We start from the raw sequence: 19,654 nt of genomic DNA on the forward strand, positions 1-19,654 counted from the left end.
CGTGGACAAAAATAACAGTTCTCATGAATGGCATGAGCTTTGCTAGGACAGAGGGGTTTGAATAAATTAAGCTAAACTACAACCTACCGCAAAGTTTATGATAATAAAGGGTTGGGAATACCACAATTTCGCAGCCCCTAAAGTAATTAAAAGTAATTAAAAACAATAAAGAAGACTGTATTTGATTCAGTGCAGGTTGTAAGTTTTTATTTTTTTTTCTTCCAAGCAGAGGTCAGCCTTTTCTTATCTGGGCCTGTAGTACTCAGGTACTACAACTGTCATCATGTGACATGCGCACTTGGCGTTGTTATTGAGTTTTGTTATGACAAACCGAGGCCTCGGACTAAATTAGGAGAGAAGCCCCTGTCTCTGTCCAGGGAAATCCGCGATGGAGGGCATGGATCTGGACCTGGACCCAGAGCTCATGCAGAAATTCAGCTGCATGGGCACGACAGATAAAGATATCCTTATATCGGAGTTTCAGAGACTCCTTGGGTTTCAGCTGAACCCAGCTGGATGCGCTTTCTTCCTGGACATGACCAACTGGTGAGCTCGGGGACTTGCTTGGCCTGCTGTGTGTGTGGTCACTTAACGTTAACTAGCTAAGTATAAAGGTTCTTACGATACAAAGCCCATGCCTTCTGGGGAAATTGATTAAATCATAGGAAACTTTCTCGTTTTCAGACGACTGCTAATACAGTAAATGATAGGTTGACGTTAGGTTATGTAGCTAAGAGTGGGTACACTGACAGCTAGCGTTAGCTAACGTAACGCTGAATGCTAACTTAGCTCAGCCAGTGTCTCTGACTTTTGATTGCCTGTCAGGGATTCAGTGGAGGGTAAACATTTAAACTGTTTAGCTTACCTTCTTTTTTTATTTGAGACATAGAGTTCACCTACTTTCTAGGTTGACATACACCCTTATGAAATAAATTCGTAGTATGTATCATTAGCAAGTATCAAACCGAAACTTTCACTAAGATAGGGGCGAAAAAGGCATAAATCAGTGGGGGGTTTTTCCTGAAAGAGTAATAGTATTTTGTTAATATTCGTGGTTGTTTGCCTCATGATTAGCTACTGACTGTGGAGGTCATAGTTCACCCACCTTTAATTTACGACAATTGTGTCACTGCTGGTGGTCTCGTGTACTATTTTTGGTAGTAGGTGTTATCAAAAGGTCATTCATGTTTTCTCCCAATCTTTAATGTGTTGTTCATTCTGTTAGTAAGCAACGTGCTACGCGTCCATTATTTAACGGTAGCATGTTATATTTCACCAGCCATCCAAGAAGACCTGTTAGTTACGTGTCTGCCACAGCAGCAGCGTTGCTAGCTGCAGCTATATTACGTAACCTAACGACACGCCGCTTGCAGTTATCTAGCTGCTCAAAGCTCGTACAACAGTGTTGCAAGCCTGGTGAATATTTACCTCACTGTGCCTGTACAAAGTAATCTCGATCAGAAATTGAAATTACTTAACCAGCTAGCACCGATGGGCAGACTCGTGACAAATGACATGTCCCAACGTTTTTTGAGTGATGCAAAGTCCCGATGTGAAAGGAATATTTAATTCGTGAAACTTTGTTGTTACCGTTTTTCTCAAATTATCTTTTATATGATAATAGGCCTATGCAGGATGACACAAGCAGTACTGGCTGTAGTGTGAGGAGCTGTCACGTGATGTCGTGTAATAGCTTCCCTGGAACGGGCCTTCTAAAAATAAAACTGCTGGTTTATGTATGACAAGCGTGTCTCAGGGAGCAGCCATTCTGAAACTCACTTGGTTTGCAGACATCTCAGTTGGTGGCCACAATTTATGGATTTGAACTAGTCTATGGTGTTGTTTACTTCTTTTCACTTTTAGATGTGTCATTGGAAATGCCGCTTGAATAAAAAGCGATGCTATGAAAGATTTAATTCACTGCAGTTAAATGGATGTAAAGGAAATGCTGAATATGATAGGCAATATCCCATAGATCCCCTATTTAGTCTTCATGGCTGTTGCATCATTAAGGATTCCCTCTTCACAAATACTCCCTGTGTCTGTACTGATCACCTAGATTTCTTCCTCCTTCTGCCCTAGGAATTTACAAGCAGCCATTGGAGCCTACTATGACTTCGAGAGCCCCAACATCAATGCACCATGCATGTCCTTTGTGGAGGATGTGACGATTGGGGAGGGCGAGTCAGTTCCACCTGATACACCTTTCACAAAGACCTGGAGAGTACAGAACACAGGTAGGTCAGAACTGACATGCCTATTTCTGGGGGGGGAAATGGCTGTGTTTAAATTTGTTACAGTATAGAGCTAACACCGGACCTATAGTAAATGAAACCTAAAGATAAAACCACTTCCTGGACTAGTACTAAGGCATGAGTTGTCGTGATTTGTCATGCTGAGTTCAGTACAACTATGTGTGTGTCTTACAGGTGCAGAGTCGTGGCCTCCCGGGGTTTGTCTGAAGTACGTTGGAGGGGATCAGTTTGGTCATGTAAACATGGTGATGGTGCGGTCTCTAGACCCCCAGGAAATGGCTGATGTTAGTGTGCAGATGCAGAGCCCCGTGTCTCCTGGAATGTACCAGGGCCAGTGGAGGATGTGCACGGCTACTGGACTCTTCTATGGAGGTGAGGACAGCAAACTTCACACCACAAAGAAATTTGAATTGCTGCTCTGCTTGATTCAAGAATTGAGTATCAGACTTTAAACGCCTTTGCACACTTCTTAAGGTTCAGCAGTACCGAGATCAGGTTTGCTAGATGTTCAGGCTTAGAGTTTAGTCTTTTTTTTAAATGTTATTTTCAAGGCATGTCTGCTTTATTAGAGAGAGGTGGAGAGACAGAGACCCAGACCCAGAATCAAGTCCATGTTGTTGTGACTACATGGCCCACTGAGCACCAGGATTCCCCCGATGTGTTCAGTACCATTGTCCAGGCAGGGTAGCCCCAACCAAAGTTGTCATCCCACCTATGAAACTGCCATCCTTTCAATGAAATACTGGATTTATTTTCTCTATCTTGCTGCATGTCATAATTGTAAAGATTTGCTCTGCGCTGAACCTGAAATAATGTACTGCCATTTTCAAATAGACTAATTATCTACACGACTAAAGCCATCCCATTGGACGACAGTTTCGACAAGTACATGTCTACTGTTGCCAGTGAACTGGGCTGCTGACATGCAAGATGTGATGCAGTTAGCAGCGGTTGACAACAGGCAGGACAGAAAGTTAACTGTCAGATGATTCCTGCATGCATTCAGTGCTGAAAAAACTATTAAAAGATTGGATGGGCCATCAGTTGCGAATTAAATTAGCACAACCTACTTAAGTAAGAGTCGTTCATCTCATTGATTTATGTCTTCTTGCAATTTAAGGTGCATGATGGATGCTGACAGGAAATCCTCCAAGACATGCCCACTTAGGCCTATATTCATCAGTTTAAGGATACCCAATTAAAATGAATGCTAGGCCTGAATATTTAATTTAGGCTTTCACAGTGATGAATCCTCACCTTACACTGTCAGATGCCTTGAATTTTGGAAAAGTAAGATCACTAATCTGAGAGCAATAATGAAAAACTGCTGTCATGGGGCACTTCAAATTCATCTTAGATTTTGGGTTCTTCTGCTTAAAGCCAGGCATAGAGAATGAGGATTTGTGGAGGAAAGGTATCAAAAAAGTATATTTTAAAAAAAAAAGAAAAGGTACCAGCCCACCATAGCAGAAATATTTCAGTGTCTATCTTTTTTCTTTCATTTTGATAAAAATATTACAGAGACTAAAATGGAAATATAATGAAATCCATTACTCGTCACATAACATTGCACTCCAAAACAGTGCACACAGCTGATTCAGGAGTCCAACTGTGGAAATACAAACAGGGCTGGGCCCATAATATATTTTCCCTTTCATATTATGTTTTTGTAAAAATCTAATACTACTGATTAGGGCTAGGATGGCATATTGGGCTGCTATTGGCCTTTTATTAAAGATCAGTTATCAGGCTTTCATTGTCATCCACCTCTGACATTATGGATATGATGCAGTTTGTTTGATTACCTACTGTGTACTGCATTTGATTTGATATTTGATTTGATTTATTATATAACTGATCAATACTACCCTGGTTGTCTATGGGAAACCCTTAACCTGAATGGATTCTGTGACATTTTGATGGGATTCCACACATGTGCATCAATATGTTATTTTTATTATTATTATCATTATTAATATCCTGGGTTTCAATGCAGAGTTTTGGTGTCCCATGTTCTAAATGTAGTTTCAGAGGTTTTTCCACCTTGCCAAGGAAAACCCTGAATACTTGTTGGAATTTTTAATGTTTAGCCTAATTTTGGGGGAGTTTTTGGCATGAAAATGGTCATGGTTTAATCCAGAAATATCTGTATCGGTTTAAAAACCCATAGCGCCTAGATCTGTTGTGTGGCTTGTTCAAGATGCTGATCTCAGAAAATATGGTACAGAGTTGTACCTTTTGCCCCAGTGACATAAGGTACAACTCTGTACCTTATTTTCTGGCAGTGTTAGTTGCTTTCTACATGATGACGTGCTGTTTGTTTCTCTCGTCAGATGTGATCTGGGTGATCCTGAGCGTGGAGGTCGGAGGCCTGCTTGGCGTCACGCAGCAGCTTTCTTCTTTCCAGGCCGAATTCAACACCCAGCCTCACCGCAGCCTGGAGGGAGACTACAACCCCTTTGCCTCGCCGCAGAAGAGCAAACACCCCAGCGGCAACGACAACAGTCTCCACGATGACAGCAGTCATAAGGACGCTGAGGAACATTGGCAGGGCGCCCCTAACCAGCTGCAGCAAGATCAGAATGGACTTTCACACAATTCAGTGAATATAGCAGCAAACAGTCTACAAAGCAATCTATCAGTAGTGACTTATAACCAGGTAAGGGCAAGCAGATTCCCCACATCACTGCTAGCATGACACACTACCAAGTGAACCAGGGCTGGGGTGAATTCCTCATTCCTTCCATAATAATCACAAGAATAATTTCCAAAACCGGAAATCTTTTGCTATTTTAAAAAGTTGTTATATCTAATCTGTAAAGAAATTGTTGAGAATGATGGGTCTGTCATCCTTATGGAAAGTGCAGTTCGGATTTTTTTGGGGGGATTTTTTTTTTGCGTGAATTGAAAGTAAATTCATCCCAACCCTCAGGTCAGTATTGCTATATTACATTTCCTGCATTACTTTTTGTGTTTAATAATTTCCCTCCCCTGCAGGGTATACACGGGCCCTATCCATTCGGGCACTCTTAAAACATGGGGATTGTCAAGCAGCGCTGCACCTCTGGAGTCCGTCACACCGATACGAGAAAGAAGAGGCTTTACCGGTAGCTGGTGGAGAGTCTGGAGATTCATACAAACACTTTATGCAAAGTCCGTCTCCACTTCAGCTACACTTTCAGCAACCAGAGGCCAATGCTCTTGACGTACAGCTCAACCAACATCCCATATCCACTGTATGCATGTGTGAATGCTAAGTTAAAAAAATGAGTGCTATGAGTCTTTTTTTGAGAGATAACTTTTTTCTGAACTTTTATTTGGGGTTTTTTTTTTTAGTTGTCAGAGTGCAGATGGAACAATGATGACAGGAGTGTGTATGTGTGAATTTGTGTATGTGTGTGTGGTGCATTGTGCAACCTGAAAGAGAGACTTGGGAGGAAAAGCCATTTATTTTGCCAACTGATTCTCCGGTTTCTGCTCTGACTTTAAATTGGTTGGTTTTCTGGACTGATTCGGCCTATCTCCATCTAATAACATGGGTGTTTCTGAAACCAACCATAGGACTTCACTGTTTACTTTTTATCTTAATTTTTTAATGTACACTTTTTTAAGACATGGAGAATAGAGACAGCCTCCAGGAATATATCTAATGCTGTGTGTAATATGGGTAATTTCTAAGGAATGTTCATTTAAAGGCCAGTCAAGTTTTACTTGTTTTTTCAACATGACCCATGCATCCCGGTCAATAATTTCTATGCTATCGTAGTACCTACAAGTTGAGATGCAGTATAATATTCCTCCACTAGAGAGAGTCATTCATTAACATTTTCAGTTGAAGATAAAATCCCCACTACAAAACAGAATTCACATATATGGCTCCTATGATTTTGGACAGTTTTGCCTAGATTAGTGTGCATGGATAATTATGTTCTAAAGCTAGAAGTTAGAGCCAATAGTCTAACGTGTTTTTTTTGTAAAGCAGATCTTTTTGTAGCTACTTCAGTGGCAGGAAGCAAACATTGGGAAATTGAAACTTACTTGGTATAAAAACTCAAAACAGAGTCAAGAAGGTTGCACACGATGAGAGCTATACGTGTCCTGTACCAAATTAAATTACAGCCATAGTTTGTTTCATGAAGAGACATGTTGTCAGCCTGTTGTAAGAGTTCCTAATTGGCCACATACTATTATAAAACATTATAACTTATCAATAATCAAGCCAGTTAGTAAAGTGTTACCCAGTCATTCTCTGGATCTAAGCTTTAGTAGAGTTTTGCATGTTTGCAAATTAAACTGCCCCTGATAATAGAATTAATGTATGGAACATCTGATTTAGGGTGTTTTTTCATTTTTGTAAGACGTACCTTTTGGGGTACATGACTACAGTAACACAAATTCTATTGAATTCAAGTCAAATGCGTGGCGTTGAAGAATTTAGATAATTTTTTCAGACATAAATGTGTTCTGTGGCATTGTATAACTTGGTGAATTGTCATTTTAAAGCAGTCTTGTGAAGCCTCTTGCTTTTATCATCTTGAGTTGAATGTATTTAATGAATGTAGAATAATAGGCATAACATTTTTGGAAAGCATTTTCATTTACCCAAAGATTCTACATTGTATATTTGCCTTGAACTGACACCGTTTGATTTTGTCTGGATTTTCCTGTCCCTTGTTAAAATTATGCTAAGGGCATTCCACATCCGAGTATCAGAGTGTTTATGTTGATCATCAGTGAGCATCTCAAATTAAACAGATCTGAAATTGTAATCTCATTTGCTCATTCAAGATGCAAACTTAACCAAACAAACCAGTAGTATAAGGATCAAATGACATTTACAGTTGATTTTTCCTTAAGAATTGTTACTGAATGCTCAACTTGCACTAACTGGCTGATCTATGCACTGAGTAATGCGGCCTCCATGCCAAATACGCCTGTTCAATAGTTTCTCCTCCTCATTACGTTCATTTGTAGTTCCAGTACACTTAAGTCCTGAAGGCTTTACAGACTGTGATTTTATCTGTTGTTCATAACCGCTTGACTTCGACCATCTTGTCAGGTGAAGCCTCATTTCAGTGGGGCACCAACAGTTGGCCCCTGGGATACTGAGCTTTGACAACATTACACCACCAGCCAATACTACAACTTGTCGCGATCAACCGATGCTTAGGATCTCCGGGCTTCTCGCCGTGTCACAGAACAGTTGTGTGTTTTCTGTCCCAAATGTCAATGATACAAGTTTCTCCCTGCCATGAAAAGTATACAATGTCCATGATGTCTTATATCGAGTGAAGTGTGCTTCTTTTTCTTTCTTTTTTTTTTTTTTGTATGTTCGTGTAATGTCTCTCTGATGTTTCCGTAGGTCAGACTGCAGAATGAATCAGTTGGCACTAAACTCATACAACAGCACATCTATGAGTAAGGAAGAGCAAACAGATGAAAGCTTTTTTTCTGTATGTTTGATGAACGTTTGTATGATTAAATTATCACTGAAAACAAATGGCTTGTGTTTTCTACCATGTTTGTACAGCAGCTTTTATTCATAGTTTCCAGGGCTGAATCCAGATTTCATGTCATGATCTTACACATATTTTAACTTTCTCCTAATATCAGCTTTTCATATTACTTCAACATGTATACTGAAGGTTTTCACGGTGGTATTTTTGAAGCTGAGAAATTGGCAGCAGTTATGTTATTTGACAGCAATAGTGCATTTCAATGGGGTATGATATTACACACAAAATAGCACAAATGTCTTATTTCTACATCTATGGAAGTAAATGCAGTGTTGTGTATGTGACTTTGAATTGAAACCGTTTCATGTCATTGACTTGCACTAGCATTGCTGACAAATGTTCTTTACATTACTTTTTGAATGCCCTAAAAAGAGGTTTGATTAGTTGTTTAAGCATAATGGATCAGTGAAGAGGCAGGTAGTCATCAGTACAATATATCAGGCTACTAAAACATGGTGTAAGTCAAGTCCATATATACCAAGAACTGAGTCCTGGTACAGTGCACTTTGATTTGATTTTAAAATAATTATCAGATACTTAACAAAATTAGATTTAACAATTTCTTTTGATTAACACACAAAATCTTCAAAATAGAACTACAATAAAAATAAGTAAAGCTTTTATATATATATATTATACTTTGATGTGTGTGCACAATGACATACTTTTCCCCACCCCCTTTCCTCAGGTTTCTACATAGATGCCCATTCAAAGCAGCACCAGGGATAATTACATCAGATCCTGTGTATTCACTAACAAAGACCACGCCACTATGAGATGTATTTAGATGGTTTATTGAGGGAAAGAGGGGTCGAGGGTGGAGGGATGAAACAAGGGTTGAGGGTGGAGGGATGAATCAGGGGTCGAGATGAAGGGATGAATCGAGGGGGTCGAATGAGTTGGGGTCGATGGTTAGCTCGAGGAACCAGGGAATTGAGACTCAGGGTGGGGGCGCTGTCTCGCTGATGGGGAGTCTTCTTGGCTCCATCATATCCCCCTGTGGTTCCTGGACTGAGAGAGAAGAGCGAGGGGTTGGGGGGGAGGGATGAGTGAACTGAGTCATACGAGAGAGAGAAAAGGTCATGGTTAGGCGCGTTTAAATAGGCTGGAGCAGGAAATTGAATGTGTGCTTGAGGCGTGGTCTTGTTCTCGAACTTTAGCTATAATAATAATAACTTCATTTGGTGAATTAGAATGAAGCAGCAAGGCCAAAATGGTCAAAATCAATAAAAGTATGTTTGTTCTTGGTATCAGCGAGCACACAAAAGTAAATCCTTGTACTTGGTCAGCAAAGAAATAAATAAATGTATGAAAAGTAAAAAATGGTATGAAAAACACTCCCTTATAAATCCCTTTTTAAATAAAGGTAATTGTATTGCCTTTGGCTAAATAGAAGCATAAGAACACCAATTTATCACAGCATGTGTAATGGGGGGGGGGGGGGGGACAGTGGCAGTGGTTAAAAGCCCAAGGCCAAAAGAAGATACTTGGCCAATAGATGAAGAGTATAGGTGTGTCATCTGATTAACTTTGTTCAGTTTAAGGAGGTGTCAGATTACATGTTAGCCTGGAGGTTTACTGGTCAAACGCTGCATGCTGCAGCTCCTCATGGTGCCGCAGCAGCACCCACTTCTTGGCTCTGCAGAGTCGTCTGCATGAGCATACAGCTGCAGGCAGCAACACTCACTTGCCTTTTGCTCAGGTTATGTGTTGAATGTGTCATAAGAAGCCACAGGAGAAATGTAAAGGCGGACGATGTGAGATTAGTTACTGATTGACAACTGAAAGTCCAACTAATTGTCACTTCAGTATGGCACTTGCTAGTCTGCCACATTACAACCAGAACAGAAGAACCTTCATATTGGGCAATTGATAAAAGCTGATGCCATTCTCTTATTCAGCCAGTAATAGTTTCTGGCATGACTTTTTTGCCTCATCATTCACTTTTTTAGCTATCTATGACAAGCTAAAACTACAGGTGGTGAGCACCTTAAATTGCTGAAGCTGTAATCCTATTCCTAAAACTTTCAAAAAGATGATTTATCTGGGTGGATACATCAGCAGCAGCTCTTTAGAATATTTCAACAGAACTGCACAAACATTACTGTTTAGTTTAAGCAAACATTTACACTCTTGCTTTCTCTTCTCTGTCTCTCTCTCTCTCTCTCTCTCTCTCTCTCTCTCTCTCTCTCTCTCTCTCTGTACCGGTCACACAACTTTTGCAACCATTCAAATGAGTTTAAAGAGTCTTTCCTGTAGCAGATTTTTTGCCATCTCTCATGGATGTTCCTGTCCTCCATGTTGAAAACTGACACATAAACAACTGATGCCTTTTCTGTAGAAATGTATATATTGCATGTTTCATTGTATCTATAGTCAGCCTTTCTGATGCTTATTTTTCAGTAATAGATGTTGCATAATCACCTAGTTAGTGTTCAAGCAGGGGTCAAGCCCAAAAAATACACACTAACCAAAACACACAGTCTGACGTAAATTACCAATACACAGATCTTTCCTTTAGGGTGCTATTCATCTGTCTTTCAGTCAGTGCGACACATTTTGACGTCTGTCTCTGTGTCACTCTTCATCTCACCACCTCTATCTCACACTTGACATTAAGAACTTGTATGGCCTACAGTCTTCTTCATGGAACCAGAGACCATAATCCGCTCTGACCTTTTTCAAGCCGGACTAGAATGTGTCCAGTAGGCATGGGACGATCTGCTTATCTCAAGATACGATTTAATATGTGATTAGGGGGTTCATGATTTGATCCGAACACGATATGATGTAAATAGAAGTTCAATGACAACAAAGTATGACTGTGCAGAATTATGTTTATTTTTGAGCTACACATCAATGGCATTGGGCTTGCTAGAATGTAAACAACAATTTAAAAATGCTGTCATTACAAAGTGCAAGTAGCCTAATATAATTTGAAGTTGTGATGTCAAGCCGTCTCATTTGTGTTTGCTAAAGCAGAATAAAATGTAGCTAATATTGTGATTCATTTTTCTTCCCCACAATACGTATTGTCACATTTTGCATTCGATATATCGTCCCTATTGCTCCTATACCTGTTATCCAAGTTTGTTAATCATCTGAACACTTTACCAAAATAACAACTTGACAATCAATGTTAGTTTGACACTTTTTCTCTGTAGAACAGAACGCTCGCCACAGAGATGATAAAATGTGATTGAGCTCGTTCTTCAATAAACGTCCCCTTTCCTCAGAAATCAACCCTGGGCCTGAGCAATACATGTATAATCTCCCACAAGTAATTATGATTGATTGGTCTCACGTTCACATCAAGTGGTGAACTTTAACATCAGTTTTTAATTTTCCCTTTTCAGGCTTTTCCACTCCATTTTTTGGAGGAGATCCAGATTCTGTAAATATTCTCAGTGTATGTATATATTGAGTCAAGCAAAGTACCTCATTGGATTAGAACCAACCCCTTCGCAAATAAATCATTCAGCAAGAGTTCAAATAAATTTGCCGGAAGGGAGGAATGCACCGCGCCGCACAGTGGGAGTGCCACTGAATTCCAACTTTGAAATATTCTTCTCCTTACATATTATTTTTCTCACATTTTCTCATTTGGAAGTTATATCATTAATGTAATATAGAGTGTATTGGGATGTAAGTTCAGAGAAACATTGCAGGGGTCCATAAAGTCTTCATTTTATTATCAGTGGGTCAGTGGATCTGTTAGGTTGCACATGAGCATGGTATTGACAGATTAGATTAGATTAGATTAGGTTACATGATGTAGTTTAATTCCTTTGCTTCAACAGTTTTTGTATTCATGCTCACATAGCTGAATATTCCCCGTAATAACTGCCGTTCTTAAAATGATCAAACGAACATGTAGGTGCCGTCACAGCAGCTTCTCCTCAGGCTATTAGTCTCACCTAGTTTGTTTATCTAAAGAACTCCCCATGTGAGTACGGCCTGCAGTCATGGTGAAGTAGCCATTTACAGCAGCCTCCCTCATTTGGACACACCCTTTCTTTCAGAATTGATATGTCGCGAAGGTGCTGTGTCCCAAATAAGTCAAACTCTTCCTACTTAACGCCAGGAGTCAGCAAGGTGTCTTAGAGTGGAGAGAAGTGCTCCAGCTCTGAGTGTTGGGTATGACAGAAACCACCCTGCCCTAATCCATCCTCACCTGAGGGCGACTATACAGGCAAAACCGTCACAGTCTCCAGAGGATCGAGACTTTTGGTCTGCCTTTACCTGTCATCTGTGTCAGGCAGAGGAACGCTTCAGGACAGGAGAGACAGCGCTGTGTTGGAGCTTCAGCAGTGGCAGCTCAACTTCTCTACTGAAATCCACCTGGTACTCACCTGACCAGGTAAGACTGCAGTTCACAATAAGGCAGAATATACTACTACTATTACTGTGAGTACTACTACTACTACTAATACTCCTACTGCAATCTACTACTGCCACTCCTAGTGCTGTCACTACTGCTACTAATTGCAGTACTACTACTACTATCATTACTACTACTACAGCTACTAGCACTACTGCTATTACTACTACAATTACCTTTACTACTACTAGTTCTATTACTACTACTACTACTACTACTACTACTATTACTACTAGTACTACTACTACTATTACTACTACTATTACTATTATTACTGCTATTACTATTACTACCACTACTATACTACTATTACTACTACTACTACTACTACTACTACTACTATTACTACCATAATTACTATTATTACTGCTATTACTGCTGCTGATGCTACTACTGTACATGTACACCCACTACCACCACGACTACTATTGATAATAACAATAATAATGAATTTGATTTGTGTATAATATGCTTTCCCTCACAAAATATTATTTAGATAACTGACTTTCAAACAGGGGTGTAGACAGCAAGCAACAATGGATTGTTGTTATACACTTACAGTTAAAACAGAATCGATCTTAAAATACACTGATATTTTGTTAATCTAGCTATTTAATTTGGATAAAAGGGTATTTAAATCTTATCAAGTTTTGTAAAACCTCAAAGACTATACTGGTTGACCTGATGGAGTGAATGGGTGTGTAAAAAATGCAAATTTGTGTGTTTTGTCAGATAAGAAACAGTGACATTTCCCTCTCTCTCTTTCCTTCTCACTACCCCCACGCACATACAAACTCAAACACACACACACACACACACACACACACACACACACACATACAAACTCAAACACACATGCACACGCACTCACACACACACACACACACACACACACACACACACAAATAAGTGTGCAGAATATAGATTATAGAGATTAAATAGATATATAGGCACATATAGGTGTGTTATCAAGCACCTGTGCCTTTGTGTGGTGGAATGCAGGGAGCGATGAATGACCAAACCTTTTTCATATCAACTAAATGCCTCTCATATCAGTTTGGCTGCTATCTAGCGAGGTGTTAAACATAGCACCAACCATAGCTCATTATTTTTAGACTTTGTGCCTTGTTTTCATGTGCACACTGCTTTCATTTGAGCATTATAAACACACACATACCCACACATCAACACTCACACACTCTCTCACTTGCTTACCTGCGGCTGCAAATGGACAAACATGGTGGGAAAAAATAAATATCTTAACCATAACTTCCTTGTAACAATTCAGCCAACAACAAGAAAAGATACACCATCTACACAAATACCCACCTCAAAGCAAAGCCTTTCCCATTTCTCCCACAGAGGAAGGAATATCTAGAAGAGCGAGTTTTTCACTCAGTTTTTACCTCTACAGTACCTCGCATGCGTACAGTTAATGCCTGGAGGCGAGGAAATAACAAAGACACTTTACATGCATCAGATAACATGCATGCAGGCGTCTAGGCTCATTCACACAGTCCTGGCACATTTTCCCTTTATACTTATTCCTCTCTAGGAATATTTGGCCAATTAATGTTGTTCCCGTCTTACAGTAATACTGCCAATCTTGCCATACTGTTACTGTTAATTCACTAATACAGTAAGTGCATAGGCATGCCTAGATAGAGCAAGATGCAACTCCAAGACCACATTAGTGATCTCTCAGGATACCTTAGCTGAAGTGTGTTTCCATATCCGCATATGTATACACAGCGTGAATAGATTGAATAGACAAATAAACATAAAGCAAGAGATTTTGTGTAAGTGCAGCAGAGGATACAGCAGTGTTCATTTTGGCAGCAATTATAGATTTTGTTTTAGCAAAGTTTTTGTACATTTTGGTCATTTTGGTCTTTTTGGTCTTTTTGTCACATCTGTTTCAGTCAAATTGTTGAGGCAAAGGAGATAGCAGATAAATATGCATTCATGCTCGCTGTCTAAAGGCAAAAACATGACCAAATATAATTTAATTCAAATCAACAACTTCATCAAATTGAATACCTATGAATAAGTCTTTTGTCACATAAATGCATAAGTATTTAAGTTTGGTCATTGTTATTTGAGATGTACTGTGTTTAGTTTTAATCCAGTTGTATAAAACATCATTTTTGTTGACCAGTTTAATTCTGGGATACAGCACCACTCCCAGTGAGCTGTTCTCTTACTCATACCATGAATGTGCTGCTTATCCATTGTGTCCCACCCTTTATGTTGTATTCTATCGCTTTCTTTTGCAATTAACTTCAGATCCATCTTGATGACCTAAAGTGCTTGAGATCTTTTTTCCTGCTTTGGGTTTTCCATTGTGATTACAACCGACAGGATCAGCACACACTTTGTACCATGATCACTGTGTGTTTTTGAATTAAAACTGGCAAGCAAATTAGTTTTTTTTACTTGATGGTATCAGTTTAACCTACTTAAGATCGATGTCTGTGAAAAGGCTGAGCAAATTGCATTATATTATTGTTGAGTGATGTCAACAATAAAGGTGAACAGCTTGAAACAGAAGTACTCGAATAATCAAACAAGCCATAGTTACATTTCAGAATCGAAAATTGCAGCATTCACAGGATTTGTCACAGATTCTGGATTCAAAACACACTGCAACTTTGAAGCACATTAAAATGCATTGAAAGACAAACATGATTGAGTCGCAAAGGCTACGTTAGCAAAACTAGAATGACTGATTCCATATTTCAAAGCAAGTCCCTGCAGAGTAAATACTATTGAACAAATGTCAAGTTTACTTAAGGATTGCTACTGTTTAAATATTGGGCATTTGGGTATGGTTTCAGTGTAGCATCAATGCGACACTGTCTCAGAGGACAATGTCCCTGTTGAAGCTGTCAAGTAGGTTGTGACTAGATAATGTCACTGATGACAGCATTCTGTGAACACACTGCTTTCTTCCTCCAGTGTCAAAGAAGCCTGAGCATGGGGAGTCCAGGTTGTGAGCAGGTGGGCAACACCACACACTCGCCTCTCTACATCAGTCACCCCCACACCGACACCAAGAAGGCCTGGCAGGACGAGGCGGAGGACATCAAACCGCCCCGCAGCTTGTTGGGGCTACCTGAGCTCAGCTGGCCGGGGGTCTACCTGCCCTGCTGCGACAGACTAGCCGCTGAGGAGAACCCATGGCTGCTGAGGATGGCAGAGGCGGCCGTCCCCGCCCTGCCCCCCTCCAAGGCCGTGGAACCGAGCCCCGCCGTTCACAGCCAGGCCCCGGGCCCCGCTCCGGAGCTGGAGGGTCAGGTGGAGGAGCGCTGCCTGGAGCAGGTCCAGACCATGGTGGTGGGAGAAGTGCTGAAGGACATAGATACGGCTTGCAAGCTGCTCAACATTACACCAGGTAGGACAGCTAAATGTTACGAAGCATTAAACTCTGAAGTAGGCAAGACACTGAAATGCGTCAGTTTGTTTTTTACTCCTGTTCTGTATATAGAACTTGGCAATGAAATAAAGGCATTTCAAGTTTTTTCACTTCAAGCTGAGTGCCTTGGTTGCTCTCATCTTCAAAAGTGTTACGCAGCATTGTTTGTGCAAAAGGCCAACTGTGCGCAAGTACCACTGAAACAAAGACCCATTGAAATACTACACTCTTTTTCTGCAGAAACTGTTGGCAGAACTTGTAGCCTAGTAGCAAACCAAATAAACCTTCATCGGCATAATTTGTTAGTTGGCTCCCATATCAACATCCATGCTGATGCAACTGACACTTGGCGAAGACCAGCAGCGTCAGTGGCCTTGCCCGCCTTGTGCAAACTCCTCTGTTGACAGTTCATCATCTCCACTTCTTAATAACTCAGTCTTTTCCAACAACTTTCAAAATCATACACAGTCCATGCATGATTTTATTATTTGCTTTCACTGGAGCAGGATCATCACAGTATTTGGTTATTGAAATTTGCTTCACGGTGTGCATTTGTTATTTAGTAATTACATTTCTGGTGGATCACAATACAAACACAGGCAGGCTAACATTGCCCTATCATAATAATGTAATACAGTAGGTTGATGTTAGTTTTTGTCACATTGTCGTAATTTAAACCTTTTCTAGTTTTCATTTAATTTTAATCAGCAAAATTTCAGACATTTTAGTCTACTATGTCTCATCCATTTCAGTAAAAATGTCATCCTTTTTTTTAATATATATATATAGCTATACTAAAAGATCCTCAACAGTTTTCACTTTGTGTAAAGGATATATGCACCATGTATTTATATGACAGCTGAGTTGTGGTGAAGGTAGATAAGAGCGATGGTTAGAGGTGGAGAATGAATATGCATTTATGCTCTCTCTCTAATAAAAAAAACATGAAAACATTGAATTCACTGTTAAGCAACATCAAATTGAATATCCATTAGTGTCCAGTTGAATTGTAATCTCAGGACGTTTTCGTTGATGAAAATACAAAATTATTTTTTTCTTATCTTATTTGAAGTCATTTGTTTTTTGTTATGTAAAGTGTGATTATTGACAAATATTCTGTCCTGTCCTCTGCAGACCCCATGGACTGGAGCTGTGTGCACGTTCAGAAGTGGCTGCTGTGGACCGAACACCTCTACAGGCTGCCACAGGTCTGCAAGATGTTTCAGGAGCTGACTGGGAAGGATCTGTGCTCCATGACAGAAGAAGACTTCAGACAGCGCTCATTACAGTGTGGAGACATGCTGTACGCTCATCTGGACATCTGGAGATCAGGTAGCAACAGCAGGGAGGCTGGGGAAGGGGGAATTAAACTAAAAGAAGACGCATTAACTCTGCATTCCAAAATTGGAATGGCTGCTGCTTTAAAAGTGTAACAAATTTGTACAACAGTTGTAAACAAAGTTGTCGCAAATGCAGTGTGAATGAGTGCAAAGAAGTGGCTGGCAGTATTCTGCGTGTTATCAACTGCTGCTGGATTGGTTTTTGTTTTGATAAAGCTTATTGACTTGGCTTTCTGTCTGTGTTTTTTTCAGCTGCAGGCATGAAGGAACGCTGCCCGCTAGGAGATGGCAAATCTGGTAAGTTCTAGGTCATGGCTAGAATTTGCTCTGAGTATAGTGTAACTGCAATAGTTCAGTTGGTTGCTTTATGCTGGGATAAAACATAAGCGAAGCGAGAAAACACAGTGATATGTGTCCTTTGGCATCGGGTCCCTGAATGTCACTCCTCTCCTCCCAGGTGCTGATGATCCCTGGTCAGATGTGGTGTCCAGTTACCCCAGCCAGCCCATCCACCTGTGGCAGTTCCTCAGAGAGCTGCTGCTCAAGCCTCACAACTACAGCCGCTGCATCCGCTGGCTCAACAAGGAGAAAGGTAAGGTGATGGAGAGTCATGCTACAATGTGTGGCATAACACTTGCAAGCGTGGAAGTAACTAATTACAGTTACTGTAATTGAGTAGTTTTTTCGTGCAATTGTACTTTTTTGAGTATTTTCTAAAACCAATCATTTTACATACTACAAATTTTGTAGGCTCTCCACAAGCATTGCATCAGAAACTGGCCAGTTGTAAATTAGCCAGATATGGAGCCATTCACAGAGAGTCAGTCAGCCAAAAAAAGAAGAGTAATCTGGCTTGACTTTATTTAGTATTTTTTTTTTTTCCAATTAAAAGAATCTAGTTTGAACTCTGTCCTCTCTGCCTTTCAGAATTGCATGGAAAAGATCACATGCAATACAAAAAATGAACTTGATAACCTTTACTCTGAGTACATGTTAAATTAGCTACTGTTTACTTTTACTACTACTGTTTACTTTTACTTAAGTTTTACTATCTACTTAATTTCTGTAACAAAGTAATAACAATACTTCTACTTGAATAGGATATTTTGATACGTTTTCCAAAGTATACAGGAAAAAGTCCAATAGGATATTTTGGTGCTTTTTACCCCTGGACAATTGTAGCACAGTCTGTATCTGGGTTTTTTCACCTCAGGACCCAAACTGAGTGAATTCAGTATTACCAGTCTCATTAAAGCATATTCTTATCAAGTGGGAACCCAGGAGAAAAAGGCCCATCATCCATTTTGACTCTACTTTGACTTAAGCAACAATGGTCTTCAGGATTGCTGTTGTTCAACAGCAGGACTAATTTCCAAGCCTTGGTTTTGTTTGCTCTGTCCACAGGAATATTCAAAATAGAAGACTCTGCTCATGTGGCCAGGTTATGGGGTATCAGGAAGAACCGCCCGGCTATGAACTATGACAAACTGAGTCGCTCTATACGGCAGTACTACAAGAAGGGCATCATCCGTAAGCCTGATGTTTCACGCAGACTGGTCTACCAGTTCGTCAACCCTGTATGACAAAGAGGATCAGCCAATCAGAATGAGCCGATGGAGAGAGACTGGACATAAACGTAACATGAACTCTGAAGCTCTCCGTTCATTTCATTTCAACTGTAAAGACTGCCTACTAAAATATGCACTCCTGCCTATCTTATTCTCAACAGTACTCTGTGATTATTACAATTGGAAATGGGTTCTGTTTCTTTGTTGTCTTTAAAATATATGTTTTACATTTCAGAATGGTGTTTGATTTCTCAAAAGGTCACAAAAAACTTTTTGTATCTTACTCTCCTTCTAAGTGGAAAACCTGTAAATCCTCTCAAACAATGGCACTTGCTATATTCCTGTTATTCCTGTTATTCCTATTCGGGCATTGAGAATGTTTATATGTTGCAGAGCAATGCCAAAACAAGTGAATATTTTATTAAACCTACCTTGATGGATAATCTTACCTACATTTCTCTCTCTGGGTTTATGTTTCTGGGTGTGTGTAAAAATAAAACAATAAAGTATCAAGTGTTGTCTTTGTAAAAGCAATCAAACAAGCGGAAGCAAGGTATAGTAAAATGAGCACACTGTTTCCTCAGCAGCATCACTCCTGCTACATCGTATACATCACACATACAGTCCATAAAAGAAACACACAGACACTAACCTTTTTTTTTTTTTTCAACAAACTTGTTCCCCTTTCAAACCAATATCGCAATATTGACACCATCACAACAAATTTGATTCAGGTTTTTCATCACTATCGTCATTATTATCGGTGATCATAATCATCTTTATGCATATTTAAATGAACTTTTTGTTACATTAAGATGAACAGGCACTACACCAGTTAGGAGATAAAAGTACATCACTAACTATGAACATACATCTTCTAGACCGCTAATATAGGGTTTTCACAACATGAGCTGTTGCCCCCTTGTGTGCATAAGGAAGAGATAATCAACATAAAAAAAGCATTTACATATACACCTTTTTACTGCCTCAACATAGTTAGGTTTCATTTTCAACTCAACACAGTTGTACAGTTACAATAGAATATAATCTTTAAATTACATCATCATATACAAATCTGACAGCGTGGGATAACGTCACGCTTTTATATGGTACACTGACAATTCCATTGCAATGAAATTCATACGATATGGTACCTATTACTTAATATGTTTTTCCATT

The 19,654-nt window shown here is 39.8% G+C and overlaps 2 protein-coding genes across 2 annotated transcripts; both read left to right on the plus strand.

Moving 5' to 3' along the window:
- The first annotated feature begins 330 nt into the window (after positions 1-330).
- Positions 331-7,749, plus strand: LOC139908045 (protein ILRUN-like). Its single transcript, XM_071894618.2, has 5 exons — positions 331-546; positions 2,083-2,237; positions 2,430-2,627; positions 4,589-4,914; positions 5,253-7,749. Exons 1-5 carry the CDS (start codon positions 389-391, stop codon positions 5,286-5,288), a joined length of 873 nt encoding a protein of 290 aa, XP_071750719.1. The 5' UTR covers positions 331-388; the 3' UTR covers positions 5,289-7,749.
- Positions 7,750-11,905: 4,156 nt separating this feature from the next.
- LOC139908065 (SAM pointed domain-containing Ets transcription factor-like) lies at positions 11,906-18,730 on the plus strand. The gene is made up of 6 exons (XM_071894644.2): positions 11,906-12,131; positions 15,111-15,546; positions 16,702-16,899; positions 17,160-17,204; positions 17,365-17,499; positions 18,312-18,730. The coding sequence occupies exons 2-6, from the start codon at positions 15,129-15,131 to the stop codon at positions 18,488-18,490; spliced, it is 975 nt and encodes a 324-aa protein (XP_071750745.1). The 5' UTR covers positions 11,906-12,131; positions 15,111-15,128; the 3' UTR covers positions 18,491-18,730.
- The last annotated feature ends 924 nt before the right edge of the window (positions 18,731-19,654 follow it).

Source organism: Centroberyx gerrardi, chromosome 14, assembly GCF_048128805.1.
Source record: "Centroberyx gerrardi isolate f3 chromosome 14, fCenGer3.hap1.cur.20231027, whole genome shotgun sequence".
NCBI lineage: Eukaryota > Metazoa > Chordata > Actinopteri > Beryciformes > Berycidae > Centroberyx > Centroberyx gerrardi.